Genomic DNA, 23,401 nt, shown 5'->3' with positions numbered 1-23,401 from the left:
TTTATGCTTTGATATATATTTATATATTTATAATACGTATATATACTTGATATATTTGTATATACCTCGGTAATATTATTACTAGTTTTCAATATACGCATATATTACCTAAATATTTTAGTATTATGTAAATATTTTAACATTATATTATATATGTATTTATATATTACGTATGTACATATACCTTTTAATATTATATTTGTATTACGTAAATATTATTTTAAATACTGTATTGTATATATATATATCCTTAGTACCACGTTACATATATATTGTGTATATACTTGTTTTCTTACCCTTATTATATTCGTTGTTAATACATTTATTTTTTTTTATACATGTATACGTACCCTTTTTATAATATTATTTTTTACACATATATGTATATATTTATCTATGTTTTCATATTCTATAATTTATATGCATTTCTTATTTTATGGCTTAAAATTATACATGCATATACTTTTTTACATAATTGTATTTATTGTCATCATTGTTATTTGGCGTTTGTTTATTTATTCATGTACACTTGTGCTTTTTCTAAAAGGTTAGTTCTATTTATTTATTTGTATGCTTTGTTTATGTAATCGCCTCGTCATTTCATTTTGCCTATTGTATTGTTGTTACTCACTTTACTTTGCTCACCTCGTCGTATTCGTTGTTGTTTTGTCAAGCATTGACACTAAACATCAAAAGGAAAATTTTTCTAAATGAGGCAATATTTCGCGTTTGGAAAATCGAGAAACGTGCCCTAACGTGCTGGGTTTCGATTCCTCGTTCGACTAAATAGCCAAATATCCTCTTAAAGCTTCAAAGTATGGTTTCATTAAACTATAAGGTGATCTTGGTTTCGATGGTTTAGAGTATCGTGTCCTAACGTGCTGGATGTGATATTCCTTCGGAACAAGAGAATCTTATATTTCAATTCACGTTATCAGAGTTTCTTTTAAGGATCGCATTTTTAAAACTCTTCAAATTTTCAATTTTCGACACTAAGACACTGATTAATCAACTAGGTACCAATTTTGGGCGTATCGAGGGTGCTAATCCTTCCTCGTGCGTAACCGACTCCCGAACCCATTTTTCTGAATTTCGTAGACAAAAATCGTTGTTTTAATAAAATCTAAATCGTTTATTAAAAACAACCGTTTTACGAGGTGACCTGATCACACCTCATGAAAAAAGATTGGTGGCGACTCCCATTTTTCGTTTTATTTTCAAAATCCAAGTCGACCCCGTTTCCATCCAAAAAATGGTGTCAACAGCTTGGCGACTCCACTGGGGACAATAAGAGAGTCAAGCCACGTGTTGATTATTTCTTGTCTTTTTGTTGAAAGTGGGAAATTCGATTTAAATTTACGATCCTCTCATTGCATCTCTTTTGTTTTGAATTATATTTTTTTATCGTGTTCTGTATTTTATTTTATACCTCGGCACATTGCATTGCATGACCGCTGGTCATACCCTTTTAAGTGGGAGTGAGAAACTACGCCTTCGTGAGGTTTTCACCTCCGCATGGGATAGTGAATCGCTTCCGGGATACATCCGTACCTATGTCTTCGTGAGATTTTCATCTCCGCATGGCCATAGAGAAATGTATCCCCCTGAACCGAACTCGGTCCGCATGAGCCTACAATGGGTGAGGATCGAGGAATCTGCTGGTTCAGGTACCCTTACTTTAGAACCAAACCTCATGTAGTGAACCTTAGGAGCTCACCCTAGGTAGAACCACTTCGAACCCCTAGTATTCACCCAAATAGGAGTTCTATTTATTCTTGCTTGCTTTTGCTTTGTACTAACATGTTTTCTTTTTGTCATGATTGCATTGCATTTTCATTATAAAAAGAGGTGTTGATTCACGTTCAATTGCTAAATAGAGAGCTTGTCATAAGAAAATGGGTTTCTTGATAAAGTGGATGACGATACGGTTGTCCTAATACGGTCCGAGAAGATATAACAAAAGAAGGATGATAGTTCAGTAGAGGACTATACGACTTTGCCTCGTTGCTTGAAGACTCAAGATGACAAAGATTATTCGAGAACCGCTAAACTTTTTAAAGAGAAGCCAACGAGCATCACAAGGATGAGTGAGTAACGAGTTGCGGCCCAGATGAAGAAAAAAGAGATAGAATGGATGTCCCTTTTGAAGAGTTCGGGAGATTTATCTTAACGCTCGAATGAAGAAGAGGATCGAATGTCCCCGCCTATGACGGCAAAGCCGTATATATATCTGCTTTATGTAAATAGATTTGTTTTCTATTCCAGTTGTTCTAATAGAATTGAACCAAGAATCAACGTTTCTTTTGGCATTCATTTCATGCATTTGCATTACATTGCATCATATGCATTAGACTTTCACGAAGTGACCCTAACTAGGTAAAATTATTTCAGTTACCCTAGAAACCAACAAAAATCTAATCAAATATCACTACGGTACTCGTCGCCAAACGAAAGCAATGGATCAAAGGTTGGAAAGATTGGAACAGTTGCAACGAGAGATGCAAGATCAGATGCACGGACGACTGGAAAAAATCCAGCAAGACATGTTAGAATCCCAGAACACTGTGATGAACCAATTAAAGCAGTTATTGACTGGAAGGAATGACAAAGGAAAAGGCCCTTTAGTTGATGCTGGGGATGATCACGATGACCCTGCCTATCCTCCAGGTTTCACCCCAACTAACATCCAAGCGCAACCAGAGGTGTACCCGCAGAGGGCACCTGTTACCATTAGATCCCAATACCAGGTCGGTGCCCCAGCATCGATGAACTTTCCAATAGGCTCGGGTTCTAATCCCGGTGATAATCCTACCAACCCCGTGTTTCCTGATCTCGATAACATGACAGAGATGGAGAAAGCGAAAACGGACTTGTCAAAACAACTTGAGGACCGATGTAGATGGCTAGAGGAGAAATTTAGAGCCATGGAGAACACCGACTACCATTGTGGAGTCGACGCCAAGGACTTGAGTTTGGTACCTGACCTAGTACTCCCTCCCAAATTCAAAATGCCGGAGTTTGAAAAGTACAACGTGACTAGTTGTCCTGAAGCTCATATAACTATGTTCTGTCGAAGAATGACAGGATACATCAACAATGATCAACTGTTGATCCACTGCTTCCAGGACAGTCTGATCGGGTCTGCAGCTAAGTGGTACAACCAGTTAAGCCGCGTCAACATCCATTCATGGAAAGACTTGGCGCAAGCTTTTATGAAGCAATACAGTCATGTGACAGATATGACACCCGATAGAATCGCATTGCAGAACATGGAAAAGAAGCAAAGTGAGAGCTTTAGGCAATATGCCCAAAGATGGAGAGAGGTCGCGACACAGGTCCAGCCGCCTCTTTTAGAGAAAGAAACCACGATGCTTTTCATCAACACTCTGAAAGCACCGTTCATTAACCACATGTTAGGAAGTGCTACCGTGAGCTTCTCAGATGTAGTGATGTCTGGTGAAATGATTGAAAATGCAATAAGAAGTGGGAAGATAGGTGCGGAAGAAGGCATCAAGAGATCAACCCCAAAGCACAAAGACAATGAGGTGAACAACACGAGTACATATAGCAAGGGTTATTCAAAACCAATTACGGTGAGTCAGCCAAGAAAAATGGTCGCTAACCAACAAGGCTCATTGAGACAAGAACCTGGAGTGAAACCAGGTACTGAGAACCTTCAGTTCACACCAATTCCAATGTCGTATGAAGAGTTGTATCAAAATTTATTCGATGCGCATGTTGTTTCCCCTTCCTACTCAAAACCCCCACAACCTCCATATCCAAAGTGGTATAATGCGAACACACACTGTGACTACCACGCAGGAATTACGGGGCACTCAATAGAGAATTGCATCACCTTCAAGAAACTAGTTGAAAAACTCATCAACATGGGTATTGTCAAGTTGGGTGACTCATCTACTGCAAAAAATCTGCTACCCAATCATGATTGACAATAAGGTGAATACGATGTATGAAGAGATATTGGGAAGTGTTCACATCAATGACATGCATGAAGACACAACTGAAGAGGGAACTTTGTTAGATATTTGCCCTCATAAACTTGGAAGTGTTCTAAATAAATCAGACTGTAAAAGAAGTCTCTGTAGTATTTAGAGCCTACTTAGAGTAATATTCAGAACAAACTTGTTGCTTTTAGCCTGAAGCAATATGAATTTTTTGTGAAATAGGCTCATGTCTGAACGTCGTTATTTTAATGAAATGCATCTTTGCGATCATTTTTGAGCTAATATTCTTTCATTCTTTATGAATAATTATTTTTAATCTTTCATTCTTTCTCCAAAATCATTCATTCATTCATAATTATACTGTACAGATAATTATTCTTAAATTCATACATTCTTTGTATATTCTTTTGCACCAACAACAGGTCCCTGAATATCAACGACATGAATGACACTGCTACAGACTCAGAATCTCCTTTTGAGCGAGACATGTGTTTAGAGAAATCTCATGACTTCGAAGATGACATAGATTGTGGCCTATCTCCGTACTTATTGAGGAGGGTAGAACAAGGTGAAAACAGATTCCACCTTACGAAAAATCAATGGAGTCCATGTGAGGTATGAAGGTTACTAGGTCGATCTCGCCAAAAAAAAAAAAGGTCTGGTGGTCATCAGTTTATTTTCACGGGAAGAAGCTGCTTCATATGCCAATGTCACGAAGTCGACAGCAAATTTTTTGAAAAATCACAAAAAGTCAAAAAGAATCATATTTGACAATGCACTAAATTTGAACAAGAGCAAAATATAAGAAGTTTGAAGTCTGTTCAAGATTAACACCATATCGCCAAAAAAACTCTCTCAGGGCAACGCCCTCTTTTTGGGCTTATTGCGGTTTCACCTATTGAGGTCGAGATTTCCTTCTCTTTGAGTTTTTGGATCCAATCCTGGTTGGAGAGGAATGTTCAAAATATCTATCATGGTCAAATATACCAAAAGCAAATGGTATGAGTTCACCAAAACAAGGTTTGTTCCAGAGAATTCCACAAGGGGGACCCGATATCAAAGAAGATCCTTCCCATACAAAGGGGACTTCAGAAGAAAGTGGATGCCAAGCCAGAAGGACCTTATGTGGAAGGCTTTATCTGGGAGAGTGTCGGTATTGACCAAGATAGATGGCAAGAACTTGCCTAATCTTGAGAATTTTGATTCAAGGAACAAATACTTCACTTAAAAAAAAAGAAAATTAATGAAAAAGAAGAAAAGAAAAATGAGTGAAAAAGGAGAGGCCAAGGTGAAAACCCGCAAAGGGCGCATTGAGACCAAAGGGGCTTGAGTTGAAAACCCAAAAAAGGGCGACTCAAATTTTGGATCAAATTGGGGCATGAGGCGATCAGAGCAGCTCAAATTTTGATCAAATCGGGGCATGTAATGATCTTGCTATACCTGATTCAACAGGAAAGGGTAGGTAGCATCTTGGGGAATCGACAAAGTCTTGTAGATCTCCTAAACACATGTCAAACACAGAATGGTCTTTCAAAGAGTTGGTACAGAGAAGTTCAAGCTACGATATCTGGGGCATCTTGTCCTCATACTATTTTTTTTTTCTTGGAATACTTCATTCTTTTTCAAGATACGTGTTCCCAATTAATTCCCCTTTTATTCTTGCTATCCTTGATAGTTTATTCATTTTGAGCTATGCTCTCAAATCAATTCTATTTTATCTATCGTTATGATCTTTTGCAAGCATGTTGCATTGGAATAATGATTAATGGACTAATAAAACTTTCACGAAAGAAGTTTTGCATATTACTCTGAAAAGTTTCTAAATAATATAGGAGCCTGAAGCAGGACAATTGTTTAGAACACTCCAAATTTAAAGGTTGGAAATTTGGGAAGGAATAGTCTAAATTTAGACTTTCTCTTTGGATTTTTGTTGTCAAATGCGTTGATTGACAAGACGCCATGTTGGTGACAAAGCTTGAATAAACAAGAAAGTGATGATCTTCAGGCAATAAGAAGAGGTTACCTCGGGAAGGAGAACCCTCGTTTGCGCATGAGTCTTTGGTACGACACCTTGGGAATGATATAAGGGACCAGAAGGATTTAAATCTTATACCCTTTAATTGCGATAGGAGAAGATTGAAAAAAGCCATATCTTTCTACCCTTGGGTTACAGTAGGAGATTGATGGTACAAATTTTATGTCACAATGGATTGAACTACGATGTTCACAGTGGGGGCAATCAGATTACGTGTTTCTTTGGAAATGCCGGCTGGTCAAGAAGGCATTACGACACGTTAGTGATAAAGCCTCAATAAGCTTTTGAGCGATGATAACCTAAGCATTAAGGAATTATTTTCATGACATTCTGCATTCATTCAAATACCATTCACACATGTCTAGTTAGGAGCATTTGATTCATTTTGATCATGCCATCCTAATCATTAGGCATAATTAGGTTCATTATACAGGTCATGTTCCCTAGAGAACAGATCAGTAAAAATTGAAGATAAACCTTGCCTCTCTCGGTCGTAGCAGAGCTGGTTGAAGTTATCAGATCTTGCCTTCCTGCATTGACAGTGAAGCAGATCGAAGACAAACCTTGCCACTCTCGTTTGTAGTAGAGCTGGTTGAAGATAGCAGATCTTGCCTTCCTGCATTGACAGCGAAGCAGATCGAAGACAAACCTTGCCACTCTCGTTTGTAGTAGAGCTGGTTGAAGATAGCAGATCTTGCCTTCCTGCACTGACAGCGAAGCAGATCGAAGACAAACCTTGCCTCTCTCATTTGTAGTAGAGCTGGTTGAAGATATCAGATCTTGCTTTCCTGTATTTGGCAGCGAAGCAGATCAAAGATGGCAGATTTTACCTCCCTGACAACAGTGGAGTACATTGAAGCCGATAACTCTATCTCCCTGTATTTGGCAGTGGAATAGATTGAAGATCGAATATGGCAGATTTTACCTCCCTGACTACAGGGGAGTACATTGAAGCCGATAACTCTATCTCCCTGCATTTGGCAGTGGAATAGATTGAAGATCAAAGATGGCAGATTTTACCTCCCTGACTACAGTGGAGTACATTGAAGCTGATAACTCTATCTCCCTGCATCTGGCAGTGGAATAGATTGAAGATCAAAGATGGCAGATTTTACCTCCCTGACTACAGTGGAGTACATTGAAGCCGATAACTCTATCTCCCTGTATTTGGCAGTGGAATAGATTGAAGATCAAAGATGGCAGATTTTACCTCTATGTGACTACATGGGAGTACATTGAAGCCGATAACTCTATCTCCCTGTATTTGGCAGTGGAATAGATTGAAGATTGCAGATCTTGCCTTCCTGTATTTGGCAGCAAAGCAGATCGAAGATGGCAGATTTTACCTCCCTGATTACAGTGGAGTACATTGAAGCTGATAGTTCTATCTCCCGGGGCAAGAAGTAGATCAAAGATAGCTGATCCTATCTTCCTATATTGGTAGGAAGTGGATCGACGACGCAGATCTTGTCTTCCCATATTGGTGGCGAAGTAGATCGCAGAAAGCAGATCTTGTCTTCATGTATTGGCGTGAAGTAGATCGAAGATAGCAGGTCCTATCTTCCTATATTGATAGGAAGTGGATCCAAGATACAGATCTTGTCTTCCCATATTGGTGGCGAAGTAGATCGAAGAAAGCAGATCTTGTCTTCATGTATTGGCGTGAAGTAGATCGAAGATAGCAGGTCCTATCTTCCTATATTGATAGGAAGTGGATCCAAGATGCAGATCTTGTTTTCCCATATTGGTGGCGAAGTAGATCGCAGAAAGCAGATCTTGTCTTCATGTATTGGCGTGAAGTAGATCAAAGATAACAGGTCCTATCTTCCTATAATGATTGGAAGTGGATCGACGACGCAGATCTTGTCTTCCCATATTGGTGGCGAACTAGATCGCAGAAAGCAGATCTTGTCTTCATGTATTGGCGTGAAGTAGATCAAAGATAACAGGTCCTATCTTCCTATAATGATTGGAAGTGGATCGACGACGCAGATCTTGTCTTCTCATATTGGTGGCGAAGTAGATCGCAGAAAGCAGATCTTGTCTTCATGTATTGGCGTGAAGTAGATCGAAGATAGCAGGTCCTATCTTCCTATATTGATAGGAAGTGGATCCAAGATACAGATCTTGTCTTCCCATACTGGTGGTAAAGTAGATCGAAGAAAGTAGATCTTGTCTCATGTATTGGCATGAAGTAGATTGAAGATTACAGATCTTATCTCCCTAAGCAGTAGTGGAGATCACATTCAGTCTTATCTCCCTAAGCAGTAGTGGAGCAGACGAAGAAAACAACAAATCTCATCCCCATGGAGTTGCAGCAAAATAGATTTAAGTCATGTTTCTCTGGAGTGCAGTGAAGTGGATTGAAGCAACGAGACACAGCAGAACAGAACGAGGCTACTTGAAGAAGAAAAGCACCAAAAGAAGCCAAGGCTCGGCAAGCCCGGGCAAATTTGGTCTTCCTTGGTCTTTGCTCTGTTTTCGTTACACGACAACGAGCAAAGAGGGGCAGCTGTAAAGCCCAAAATCTGCCCGGGCCCATACCAGCAAACCCCCCACTTGGCCACTTGCGCCGTTGCCCCATGTGCGCAACCACTCAACCTCGCACGCCTCTGCTCCGCGCCAGCCTCCACGCATGCCCATCACCGTCTGCACCCCATGCCTCTGTCACCTCCATCGTGCCCATCCCATGCAAAGAGACAAAACAGAAACAATAGGAAATTAGATGAAAATGGGTTATAAAAACCCGAATCAAAAATTGTACGGGGGGCTTTTTTTTTCTTTCTTCTTCTTTTCTACTTTGTAAACACTAAAGAGAAATTTACAGTCTTCAATAAACAGATAGCAGTGATTGTTAAAAACAAAAAGAAAAAACAAAAGGTTGTATTTTTTTCTTTGTTCCTTTCGATTTTTACATACATATACATATATGTCTTTATTTTCTATCTATTTAACATAAAAATATACAACAAATAAAAAAAAACAAAAAATAAATTTTTTACCTTTTTCGGCCACCGCATGCGGTGGCCGGCGCCGGCGCCGGCGAGCCTCCGGTGGCCGTCCGGTGACCGGCCCCCCTAGCCGGATTTTCCTTCCCCCCTCCCTTCTCTCTTCCTTCTCTCTTCCCTCTCTCTTCTTTTTTTTTTCTTTCCCTCTCCCCAAATGATTTTTTTGGTTAGTTTGGGCCTTATATAGCCCTCCAAAACGACGTCGTTTTGGGGGCTACACTTAAGCCCCAAAACGACGTCGTTTTGGCCATGCCCGACCCATCCGACCCGACCCGCTAGAGGATCCGCGTGTTTTCGTTTGAATGGGATATTTATGCGCGCAGTCCTTCCGCTTTTCTGATGCTTCACAATTAAGTTTTTTATGGTTTTCAATTTGGCCCTATAATTTCTCGCGCTTTTCGATTTAGTCCCCGCCAATGTGCTGCGTTTTAATGGAAAGGAATAATTGTTGTTTCGGTCCCCCAACATTTCACGCGCGTACAATTAAGTCCCTTTTCTTTGTTTTCATTTCAAATTGGCCCCACAACTTTGTTTTTAATTCAATTTTAGTCCTTTTTTGTTGATTTTTATATCTTTATTAAATATCCTTGTTATTTTTATATTACCATTATTATTATTATGTATTAGTATATATTTTTATTATGTACGTGTATACCTATATATATTCTCATATTTAATATTTTTATTTCACTTTATTTTAATATTTTATTAATGTTATGTTTGTTTCTTTTATATTCCAATGTTATCATTATTATTATTCTTATTATTTTTATTAGTTTATGCTTTGATATATATTTATATATTTATAATACGTATATATACTTGATATATTTGTATATACCTCGGTAATATTATTACTAGTTTTCAATATACGCATATATTACCTAAATATTTTAGTATTATGTAAATATTTTAACATTATATTATATATGTATTTATATATTACGTATGTACATATACCTTTTAATATTATATTTGTATTACGTAAATATTATTTTAAATACTGTATTGTATATATATATATCCTTAGTACCACGTTACATATATATTGTGTATATACTTGTTTTCTTACCCTTATTATATTCGTTGTTAATACATTTATTTTTTTTTATACATGTATACGTACCCTTTTTATAATATTATTTTTTACACATATATGTATATATTTATCTATGTTTTCATATTCTATAATTTATATGCATTTCTTATTTTATGGCTTAAAATTATACATGCATATACTTTTTTACATAATTGTATTTATTGTCATCATTGTTATTTGGCGTTTGTTTATTTATTCATGTACACTTGTGCTTTTTCTAAAAGGTTAGTTCTATTTATTTATTTGTATGCTTTGTTTATGTAATCGCCTCGTCATTTCATTTTGCCTATTGTATTGTTGTTACTCACTTTACTTTGCTCACCTCGTCGTATTCGTTGTTGTTTTGTCAAGCATTGACACTAAACATCAAAAGGAAAATTTTTCTAAATGAGGCAATATTTCGCGTTTGGAAAATCGAGAAACGTGCCCTAACGTGCTGGGTTTCGATTCCTCGTTCGACTAAATAGCCAAATATCCTCTTAAAGCTTCAAAGTATGGTTTCATTAAACTATAAGGTGATCTTGGTTTCGATGGTTTAGAGTATCGTGTCCTAACGTGCTGGATGTGATATTCCTTCGGAACAAGAGAATCTTATATTTCAATTCACGTTATCAGAGTTTCTTTTAAGGATCGCATTTTTAAAACTCTTCAAATTTTCAATTTTCGACACTAAGACACTGATTAATCAACTAGGTACCAATTTTGGGCGTATCGAGGGTGCTAATCCTTCCTCGTGCGTAACCGACTCCCGAACCCATTTTTCTGAATTTCGTAGACAAAAATCGTTGTTTTAATAAAATCTAAATCGTTTATTAAAAACAACCGTTTTACGAGGTGACCTGATCACACCTCATGAAAAAAGATTGGTGGCGACTCCCATTTTTCGTTTTATTTTCAAAATCCAAGTCGACCCCGTTTCCATCCAAAAAATGGTGTCAACACCAACAATTGGTTTTTATTAATTTACTACATATAATTTGGTCAACGGTTGATTTTTCCATTTCTTTTAAAAAGCACATATGGAGTTCGAAGCATTGTTGGTGCCATGAACAATGCAAATAAACAAGTTTCTGAGGCAAATTAAAAGTGATTTTGGAAAGCAACTTTTTATCCAAACACAAAAACTATAATTTGTAGTTTTTATTATAATTTAAGTTGATATATTTCATACATACTGATATTAACAAAGTTGAATAGTATTTAAATACGTATTTTTTTCTTTATAATATCATGTTTAAAATGAATATTTTATCTTTTCAAAAGTAATTTTTGATAGCAATACTAATCACTTAAGTTTTAAACTAAACTTTCCATCCGTACTTTTCAAAAATAAAAAAAAATAAATATATCCTAATTTTTCACTTTTTAAAGTACGAAAAATAATTTTAACAAACTAAAATAGAAAGATTTTTTTTTATTTTGGTAAAATAAAGAAATTAAAATTATAATTAAATCATTTTTCAAGGACAATATAAGTGGATGTTTAATAAATGTGAAATTACAAAAGGGAAATCTGAGAATGCTAAGAATCTAAATTTAATTCTCATGGCAATCCACTTATTAAGAAAGGGGGACTTAAAAAAAATTTTAAATCACCCGATTTTGTTTTTATTGCATGCATTATATGTAAGTTGCACATAAATTTTTGTACTTTTGATATTTCAATCCTAACTTAAATTGAAGTAGTTAAATTTGTTAGGTTAAATTGTGTTATTAATTTCACATGTGTAAATTGTGAATATAATATTTTTTTTCAATTTAATCCCTTTTTTTCTAGTTTATATGCTTTTTGAATTTAACATTTTATTTCCAACTCAAATAGGAACCATTAGATCTATTAACTAAATGGTCATGGTTTTTTGTGATTATTATGTAAAAATAATAAAATGATATAACATTAAAAATGCTAGATGCGATAATATGTTCATTATATAAGATTTTGTGAATAACATAATTGAACTTGATGAATTTAATGGCTATAATTTAAGTAAGGGACTAAAATTTTAAAATTAAAAAAGTATAAGAAATAAAAATAACCAAATCAGATGGGGTAAATCTGTAATTCACACATAATACAGAACTAATAGCTAACCAGCTAGAAAGATAGATAGATAATAGGCAAACAAAATCCATAATAAAAAAATTCAAGTAAATAATACTTGATTAATTGACTTTAATTTAATGGTAAACTACATAGATAGTCACTTAACTATAAGATAATTTCATTTTAGACACTAAAATAAAAAGCTTACAACTTAAGTACCAACGTTACATAGTTTGGTCATTTTAGTTACTCACGTTAAAAAGCTGATGTGTCAATTAAAATTTTGATATAATAACAAATTTAGCCCTCAAATTTTACATATTATATAAATTTAGACATAATTTTAAAAAATTAACCCTCAAATTTTATAAATTATTTTAATTTGATAGTGATTCTAAAAAAATCAATAAAAATACATAAATATTTTTTAAAAAATATAATAATAAATTTAATTTTTATATTAATATTAAATAAAATTAAAATCCTCTACCCCTGTTCCTCTCCCCTTCCCCCACCGGACCTCTCCCCTGTAAGGAACAAACTCAAGTTTATGAAATAAACGAAACTCACACTATACTATTGCAAACAAAGTACTGGCTTATATGTAGCCTTCCAAATGAAACTAGATAAAGATCCACGTCTAACAATCCTGTAAACATGGATGACTACTAATTTAAAATTCAAAGCAATAACTTAGTCCTATAATCTAGGTTTTATTGAAACAGAATCAAAACAACCTACAACAAACATTGATTAATTCAAACATCCTACCACCGTCCCCTACCCCTACAACTTTATTTTGGTATACAGAGGAATGATTATATGAAACAATAATATTATCTCTTTTTAATAGTTTAATGTCACATTAGTAATTTCATCTTGAATTTGAGAATTTTTATTTTGATTTAATTTTTTCTTTTCAAGATGAAAATGTTAATATAACATTAAACTATTAAAAAAATACATATGACGTGACGTCGTTGTTTCACACAATCCTTTTTCTCGGTATACTATAGTGCAACCTGAGAAAATGGGCATATTTTTCGGATTTAACAGCTTTCTAATGAGAATCTTAGGCTGATAAAACGGTGTGTGTGATGTTAAGCTTTTGAGATTTAAGTACATAATTTTTAGGTTTGGACATAATGAGTTGCCCGAAGTTGTAAAATGAGAAGAGAGAAGGTGCCTAAATTAAATTTTATTATTATTATAATTGAGTGACTCTACACATAGTGTAATTTACCATTAATTTAAAGACATAGAGAAAACGAAAGGAGGGTGACTTAAAGAACAAATCAATTAGATAAGTCAAAGCAAAATTTTGAAGTCAGCAATATGTTCCACATCTATGTTAACCATTTTAATGGTTTTTATCACTTTTATTATTTTATTTTCACATGAATTTTATGGTTTCTAGATATAATACAAACATGAAATAAAAAAATAATTAAATTACGAAAAATAAAATAAATACTAACATAAATATATAAAACGCCTTAAACCCTGGATTAATTTTCCAGTGAAGATTATAACTTATTTATATTTTTTTTCTCGAAAGAAAATTAGCAGCCTTCTAGATAACTATAGCTTTGAATTTTTTTGGAAAATTATTATTAATTATAATTATCAATAATGTCATTAAAATGACTTCTTGAATTGAAAATGGCCACGAATACTGCATTATATTTGCTTTTTTTAAAATGACCAGATATTTCTATTGTTCTAGAAATACACTTAAATTAATTAGGGCTTAATTAATTTAAAAAAAAAACTCAGACGTCGTGTAATTTCAGTACCTACTTCTGCCTTGTAACCTGCATTCTTTTTAACGCTAAGGTGTTAGATAGAATCCACGTCCGAAAGTTCATTTTTTTAATTAGCTGTAGTACCTTTCAAATTCAACTGATGAGATTTCAACCTGATTTTATATCAAGTGTGTTGATAAATCCTGTATGAGATAACAGTATATATTGTTGATTCAAGAAGGTTCATTCAGTGGGCGAAAATCTCTAGATGGTTAGAAGTGATTGGAATTTAGGTTCTTAATAAGGCTAAAATTCGAGAGAAGGAAGATGGTTGGGAGTGCAAGTGTAGAAAGAGATTCTCGTTCTTGGTATCTATGGGTCTTAAAAGGGGTGTCTTTATTTAGCCATTGAATAATATGTATCATCAGGGTTGAAATCAGAAATTTTATAATGTAGGGGTCGGAATTGAACTGAAAATTTTGGGGCGGGGAAAATAGAAAATTTTCTATTTATTAACTAAAGTTTAAAATTTTAAAGGCCTAAAAAAAGGCAAATATACAAAACCAAGAGGCTACAGTCCCTGGTAGTCTCCTTGGTGTCATCTCTGGAACCTAGTCGACTTATTGATACCTTATCCCTGTAGATAAAATTTTCCAAACAAGGTCGGTGGTCAAATAAGTCAGGTCACCGGTTTGTCAATTTGAATAGTTTGATTAAATAAATCATTAAAAATTGACTTAACTACCAATTCAATTGATTTTTTAGTTTTGTTCTACTAGTCCATATCAATTCACGATTCAATTAGTTAAAATCTTTTTTTCAAACCGATGCTTCAATCGATTCCTGATCTAAGTGATTTGATCTAATTCAAATAATCATACTTATTGATAGAGGTTGTTGGCTCGCAAGATTGATAGGACATGGGTGAAGTCGCAAAATATGAATATAAAATATATCATAATAAACAAAATTATTTATATTTGATTTTAAATTTTCAATAAACTAATATATAAATAAAATATTAATAGAGCCACTTAATTATATATTATTTATGGTTAATATCTTAAAATTTTAAAAAAAAATCAATTAATCAATTCCATCCATGGACTATTTGAAACTTAATTATAAACCTAATGTACCACATGCTTTTGCAAATATATTATCCACATCAAATTATAAATTATTTTACTTTCGAGTTTTAAGTTACATTGTTAAAAGTAGAGGTGTGCATGCCAGAAATGTGGGAGGGTTTGGGCAAAAATATAGGCCCAAAAAATGGGCTTGGGCAAAAAAATAAGGCCCTTTTAAAAAAAAGGGCCAAGCTTCGGGTAAGGCATTTTTGGCCCGGCCCGGCCCGGCCCTAATTTACTAAATAAAAAAAAGATTCTATTTTTTAATATTATTTTCTTATTATTTTCTTCCTATTTTTCTACTATTTTACTATTATATTGCTACTATTTTGTTGTTATTGTTTGGATATTATATAAAACTTATTTTATTGTTAATTTTTTTTATTATTTTAAAGACATTTGCTAATTTTGTTATTATTTTAGAGGCATTTGCTTGTTAAATTGCATCTATTTTAGTGTTATTTAAGTATACATGTTTTTTAAAATTTATTTTCAATTTGTTGAGAAATATTTATTTTAATGTTTTTAGTATTTTTGATGGTTTATATATATATTAAAATTATATAAAAATAATATAAAAATTAATATGGGCGGGCCGGGTCGGGCTCGGGTTTTAACATTTTTATTCGGGCCGGGCTTGGACAAAATTTTAGGCCCACTTTTTGAGCCGGACCTGAGAGTAGCAAACGGGCCTAAATTTTTAGTTGGGCTCGGCCCAGCCTATGCACACCTCTAGTTAAAAGTTTATAAATCAAATATCTTTAGATTTCGTTCAGTTTTCTCTTAAATCATGGGCATAGAGATGCTTAAGGGTCATGTCGGGTTAGATTCAACCCTAATTCATGTATAGTATTAATGTTATCATACATAATTGTCTAAGCTCGGTTTAATTTGAAAGATGAGCTTCAATTTTTCTCAAGTTTTCTTATATTTATAAAGGGTTAATATATTATTTTTTATAAAAAGAAATACATTTTGGTCCTCTCAATTTTGATATTGAGCAAATTAATCTCTTTTTAAAAAAATCGGAGAAATTTAATCCTTATCAATTTCGAAAGTAAGCAACTAAAGACAATTAATCATGACGTTAATGCTTTCTATTAATTGTAAATAAATTTAATTGGTATAATAACAAAATTTCCCTCGATGTTTACATACTTTGTCAATTTAATCTTAATTTTAAAAGAATTCAACAAATTTAACCTCAACATTTTACACATTTACACAAATATTGTAAGCTAAATTTGTTAAATCAAGACCAAATTCATAGAATATGTAAACTTTTAGAGTTGAATTATTATACCAATCAAAATAACACGATGATTAATTATACTTAATTTACTTTCCAACAAAGGTTTCATTAGATATCTTACAACTAGAATCCTTCTTTTTTCCGATCCAGTTCCTCCACCACCGCGAACCCCGGTTAGATTCAAACATGATACACTTTTTAGGTTACCGGGAGAACCCAAGTACTCTCTTTCGGATTTAGAAATAAAACAATCAATATATTGATATTGGAAGACCCAAAAGATTCTTCCAATGTATCATTTCTAGGTCCAATGGAATTCATAGGTATAGGAATAAGCCCTATCAAATAGAGATTTTTTTCTTTCGACCATCTTTCGATTGTTAATACGATATATAAGGATCACTATTACAAATAGTACTTCACCCTTGATCGTGACATATCGATTGCTTGTTGAACCCTATGAATTACGTAAAAGTAAAATACTCTAAATTTAGGTCTAAAAGTTTTATAATACGTTAAATTGGGTAACAAAGGTCAATTTGCTTTTTTCAAATTTAATACTTTTATCTAACTCCCATCTAAATATTTCTAAATATTCCACGCACTTTTGAGTTTTGAAAGATAGCACAACCCTAAATTAAGGGTAATTGAAGAAGAATTAATAGGTTAAGATATCAATCAAATAGAAAGTTAGAACTTTTGGTTGTTGATTGCCCCCCAAGTTATTTTGACATTAAATCTTTGATTGTGCTAACACTCAACATCATCAAAATTTTCAATATATATCTATCTACCTTGAATATGACTATTTTTTTTCACTACTAACCTTACTTTGTTCATAAGATAATACATTCACTTTTTTTTAATAAAAAATTACATTAAAAACAATTTGATAAAAAGAACTAGAAACTTAAAAGATTCTCATTGTCACTATCACAATTTTTTTTTTTTACATTTCTCAAAAAGAGTTTGATTACAATAAGCAAAGCCTAATTTACTCAATAAAAGTTTCTCTTAAGAAAGGGCTAATTTCTTGGAAAAGAAAAGGAAAAATAAAAACTTTTATGGGGTTAGAAAGTGGGGGAATGACAAAATATCATGCAATTATAGATCAATTTTAAGAAAATAGATTTTTATAGTAATGTAGTTACATCAAAAGAAATAGAACTACAAGTGGTTGGTATACCGATATAAAAGAAAAGGATTGGACTAATTGAATCGTAAATTGAAAATTGAGTAAAAAATTGATTTTATCAATTTTATTATATTAGAATCTAAAATAAAATCACAAGAAAAGAAATTAAAGAAAATTCAGCAAAGGCAAAAAAAGAAGAAAAATTTATCCCATTTATTTTATAATGTTCAACCCTTTTATGGGATTGATCTAAAACTAAAAGGCAACCAAAAATAAGAATTAATCAACCAGCTAGGTACGAACAAACTCCACTTAATCAATAAATTTTTTTATATTTTTGAAAGAATAATTTAACTGATTTAACTCTTAATTCAGTTCTCAAAACATGTTTAACCTTATTTATGAAGATAAAAAAAAATCATCCTCAAATGTACTAAAAACTTATCCTTCTATCTAATGATACATATATTTTTATTTGAAATCTTTCGAAGTGATGGTTGGGTGAAAAAGTTTCCTAGAGATGCCAAATAATAATAGAAGTATATTATAAATAAAAGTAAAATTCATGTGATTAGGGATAAGTAAAATTCGATTTGATTTGAAAAATCGAAAAAAATTTAAATTTTGTGTTAATCATCAAGTTATTCAATTTTTTTGAGTCAACTCGAATAAGTAATTCGAGTTCGAGTCAAGTTGAACTTTTCAATTCCAATAACTCAAATAACAGATTGATATAAATACCCCTTTGGTCCCTGCTCAATTTTGAAAATGAACAAATTGATCTTTCTCTCAACAAAAAAATTAAAAAAGTTTCAAAATAATTTTTAAAAAAACCAAATATTTATAAAAAATTATAAAAAAATTATATATATATTTTTAAAAAATTATCAAAATTTAAAATAAAAATTCTAAAAATTTCTAAAGAATATATAAAAAAGTTAAAAAAATTCTAAAATAATAATTTTGGGACCTAAATAAGTAAATTAACAATTCAAGTTTATCATATTAAAGTATCTTATTTTTTCTATTATTTTACTTTGAAAGAGTTTTCAAATATATATGGTTTCAAATTTATATGCTCTAAAATAGAATTAGCTATATGGTAACAAGATACTAATTTGACTTGTTTAATTTTTTAAAATTTAACTCGGGCAATTTTACTCAATTGGATGTGACTCAAATTTCGTTTCACTCAACTCAATTCAAAAATCTTTTAAATTGAATTAGGATGATAAAGTGGGACTCATCAACTCGATTAACTCAAAATTTTTTACTTGATTCGATTGAACGCTCTCCCCTCCATGTAACTATCATCGATTTAATAATTTAATAATTTATGTTATTTTCGAATTAAATTGAACATTAATAATTTATGGAAAGAATTCACTTATACTGGTGTGAAATTAAAGTAGGTTTATATTATTTCATAACTTTTTATATTATTAATGTTCTAACAATCCAATTGACATTTTTTGCTCAATTCATGTAGATCATATATGTTAAGTTTGACATTAATTAAAAATTCTTAACTATTTGTTTTATATGGAAATTTTTAACCATTAAATACATATTAATATAGATAATATATTAATTAACGACCTAATGTTGTCATTTGAATGACCCATTAGCGAAAGCAAAACTCGAACCGCCCAATGGATTTTGAATTCAAAGCGGATTTTTTCTTTTGGATAGTGGATATGGAGCGGTTATGGTAATTACTTGCCCCACATCAACCTGCTTCACTATATGAAATTATCATTTCATCCTTGTATATATAAACTATTAAAAGGGTATTAATGTAATACAAAAAAAGTCCATATATTTTATGTTTAATTTTTTTTGAAGAATTATGTTTAAATATTTACTTAACTTTAAAAAGATTGAAAATATTAAAAATAAGTAACAGAAATTAAATTGAAGCAAAACGATACGGAGTGGGGCGAGACAGGGATAGATGTATCCAACATCCATAGAGATAATAATGATTTTTAATATTATACATCCAAAGTGGAACAAAATAAAAAATAGAGCAAAGCATGCCAACTGTGAACCGACGATAAATATAGCAATAATATTTACCTTTACTCCACTCCAAAACTATCCCTAGATCCAACAAATTGATTTATAATTTGAATTTTCTTATACATACAACATAAAAATATAAAAAGCATAAACTAAACTAGTGAGATGTGGTAGTTAAGTTGTCAAATTATGAAATCTTGGCTATTAATAAAAAATTAGGTTGTGAGAGAATGACTTGAGTATTATTTTTCCTTTCCTAAGAAAAATTTACAATTAAAAATATGATAAAATATTTAATATGTTAAATTCAAGTTGTTTATATGAAATATTTACATATATTTAAAATTTAATCATAAATTTTAAATATGTTTCAAGTAATACCTTTAAGCTAATATAAAGACTTAATTCAATTAAAAATAAATCAATTTAAAATTTAGATTAAATTATAAAATGTGAAAGAGAATTATGTGCTAATGACGGTATCTTTAAACTGTTGATGAAAAGAAAGTGGGAAAATGTTGAGTGGTGACTTTGATTATGACATTATTAATAGATCAGTAGCTTTCAAATTAATTAATTGGGCTTTTTTTTTCCAAGGATGCCAATTGCTAGCGATTTCACCAAAAAAACTTCAAACTCTTGTGATTTTGATGACTATAAAATTTGACTCTTGAAATCTGAAATTTCGTGCTAAGCTCTTTCCCTACTCAAATTCGCACTGTATTTTTTTAATAATCTTATTATAGGTTCTGATTATATTTATTATTTTGACATAAGATTTAGAACAATTTATAGTCTCTCCCCAACCCATAAAAAAGAGGATGATACGCTTCAGCACACTCAACGTTCTCCTACATTGATAACAATATTCATGTCAATTAAACTAAATATTCATGTCAATTGAACTAAGACTCAACTGACAATTTCTTCTCCATTTTCTTCCTACTTTGCATAGGCCTTTTTAACTAACTATGGTGATATTTTTAATAATTGATAAAAAATATTATATTTTTTTGATAATTTATATTATATTGATGTTAAGTACAATATATTTATATACAAATTTTCAAATTTAGAATCAGAAAATTTTAAATTGGGATATGTTAGTTTTTGAATTTGGTAAATTTTTTCAATTTAACTTCAATTTTTTTTTGTCCATATTAATCTTTGAATTTGGTATTTTTTTTTTCAATCTTGATCATTGTGATGATATAATACTCTAAGATTATGTCACATTTATCACCATTCACCTAGCTTTTTTTAGAAAAAAATATATAACATTTTATGAGATGAGGTGGCATAATATTCAAGTGACGCGTCTTCACATGAACCAAAATTGAGAAAAGTTGATAAATTTCGAGACTAACCTGAAAAAAATTACTAAATTACATGACTAGTATAATTATATGAATAAAATAAATTTAGAAACTAAATTAAAAAATTATTAAATTTAGAAACTAAATGTTATTTTATTCCTTTCAATTTTCAAAATTTTGGAATGTAATAAATTTCTATAGACTTTATACATATAAGAACATTTCATTTTGTGTGGTTGAATTTTGGATGAATGGTTGATAATGATCTTAAGTGAAGTGTCAAATCTGTTATCAACCATACAATTTTTTGGTAGAGTGGCATGAATTTAAATTTTAATAATCAAATTTCAATTCCCTATAATTTCAAATACAGAAAAAAGAAAGTGTCAAATATTTTTACTTAAAATGTTGTTTTTTTCATTTTTATGGAGAGGTGAAAGTTTAAAGAAGACAAAATTATTAGAAATGATAGTCACAAACTTTAAACATGAATCATAGAATGAATCAAATTTTAAACATATATAAATATTTTATATTAACTGTCAGAGCTAAGCCTTTAAGAAGTTAAGCCACGAACTCATAAGAATAATCACGAAATATTATTAAAAATGATAGTTACAAATTCTGAACATGAATCATAAAATAAATTAAATTCTTTTAGATTCACAGTTTGACATTTTTTAAATTATTCTGTTTTTTAACTTTGACTTCAATTAAATACTAATAAAAATAATAAAACATGTATTAAAAATGAAAATAAACGATTAAGCTCAATAGCTGCTCGAACTGAGCATTGAGAAACTCAAACTTTCAAAAACTCAACTTACTCCATAGATTGAGCCTGACTCAACAAGGATTATACCGAGTTTTTATTTCCAGTAACTTACAAGAACAAATACTATGGCAGACATCTAATTGGTTAATAATATATGCATTTTATTAGTGACAAAAATTCTTAATATTGTGCAACGAGCAGCAAAGAACAATTTCGGCAATCTGTTCCTATCGGGCATCCACACTACCCCATGCATTGTTCTCCACGTCTTCTTGAGCCTTGCAAGAGCCATCTCGGCTACCATTCTGGTTCCAGCATGTCGTTTATTGAACTCGATTTGAACATCTGATAGGACTTCCCCTTGATAAGGAGTAAAAAGCCATGGGAATTGGGGGAAAACTTGCATTCCCTATTAGCTACCAGAGCTAAGCCTTCTAAGAGCAAGGGCAAGTTGATCATTTAGAGACAAAGGCTTGCCATTTATATCTGTGTAGCTCGATTGCCTTCTGTTGAATATCATATCTTGAAATTCTGAAAGGAAGAGTTAGAAGAAACAATCTATTGGTAGAGCTGCTTTGCCAAGCTTAAACAATTCCCAGTCATTTTCCAATGGAGTCAAGTTCAAATCCAAGCACAAAACCCTTCTGCTATTCGATTTCTTCACAATTGGTGTCGTCACCATCTCTTGAGACGAGGAAGACGAACTCAAAGGTCCATATTGATGGTGGTTTTCACTCACACCACCCCTATGCCTCCTCATATGTCCTCCCAAGGCTTGTCCGATCGAGAACTCGAGCCCGCAGATCGAACACTCGTGCGTCTTAGGCTTCGCCGGTGGTTGGTTCTCCGTTGAACTGCCATCAAGCAACTTTGGTTTCTTGTGGCTCGCTCGATGACCACCTAGAGCTTGGAACGAAGCGAACTGTCGGTTACATGTTTTGCACTCGAAAACCCTAGTAGGGTTATTGTCGTTGCTATCGTTAAAGATGGTATGATCATATTGGTTTCTTCCTTGTGAAAGGAGCATCAAACAATTTGCTAAAGCTAAATTGTTCTCCATTTCACTAGCAAAGCTTCTCTTCATAGTTTTTTTGGGTTGTTGGTTTGGGGTATGCTGTGAAAATGGAAGTTTTGGGTATTTGATTTCAATTGAAGTAAAATGGATATATATTATACTTTTTTTCAAGTTTTAAAAAATTGGTATTTTTAATATTTTATTATACCTATAAAATATTTATAAAGTCTAAAAATTCGACTGATATTATAAGTTGATTTGATAGAATTACAGAGACGGAAGTTTTGACTTTTATAGTTGACCTTCTAGAATGTCATTTGTGTCCCTTGTTTTAGTAATTTATTTTTATGTATATCAAGTCTATTGTCACACCTTTTATTTTAGTTTAGTTTTCTTACTTATTTTTTCTTAGTTCTTAATAATCTGGAGACGAGGATGGGGTGGCTCAATCGTTATTGTCGGGGCTGATAACAGCGAGTCGGTATGGGCTATTAAAATTGTTTTGGATATATATATTGGAATGGGATGACATATGAAAACTCCTCTTATTATTGAATTTAGTTCTGGTGTGGTTTTGAAGTGGTTGTTGAATAGGAATGTTAGACCGTGGTTGTTGTGGAACATTCTTTTTTATGTTGATAAGAGTATTAAACAGCTAATCAATGCTACATTCTCAGTGGTTAAGACGCAAAGTAATAATATGATTGTAGCTTTGGCTAACGTTGAGGTGAGAAGATTAGAGCTATTTAAAGTTTTGTAGTGATATATGTTTGATAGTTATTAAGAGTTAGGTTGAATCACGGATGTTTTTATTCTTTATTTATTCGGATATTTTATTATTTTGACTAGCAAGGTGGTCG

The 23,401-nt window shown here is 32.2% G+C and overlaps 1 protein-coding gene across 1 annotated transcript; it reads right to left on the bottom strand.

Moving 5' to 3' along the window:
- Positions 1–21,495: 21,495 nt before the first annotated feature.
- LOC107897806 (zinc finger protein ZAT12) lies at positions 21,496–22,657 on the bottom strand. The gene has a single exon (XM_016823377.2). It carries the CDS (start codon positions 22,608–22,610, stop codon positions 22,071–22,073), a length of 540 nt encoding a protein of 179 aa, XP_016678866.1. The 5' UTR covers positions 22,611–22,657; the 3' UTR covers positions 21,496–22,070.
- Between the last annotated feature and the right edge of the window lie 744 nt (positions 22,658–23,401).

Source organism: Gossypium hirsutum, chromosome A10, assembly GCF_007990345.1.
Source record: "Gossypium hirsutum isolate 1008001.06 chromosome A10, Gossypium_hirsutum_v2.1, whole genome shotgun sequence".
Classification (NCBI taxonomy): Eukaryota; Viridiplantae; Streptophyta; class Magnoliopsida; order Malvales; family Malvaceae; genus Gossypium; species Gossypium hirsutum.
This window is presented reverse-complemented; position numbering and strand designations above follow the sequence as displayed.

Coding starts and splice junctions, on each gene's coding strand:
- LOC107897806 (XM_016823377.2), bottom strand. CDS start 22,610: ATGAAGAGAAGCTTTGCTAGTGAAATGGAGAACAATTTAGCTTTAGCA.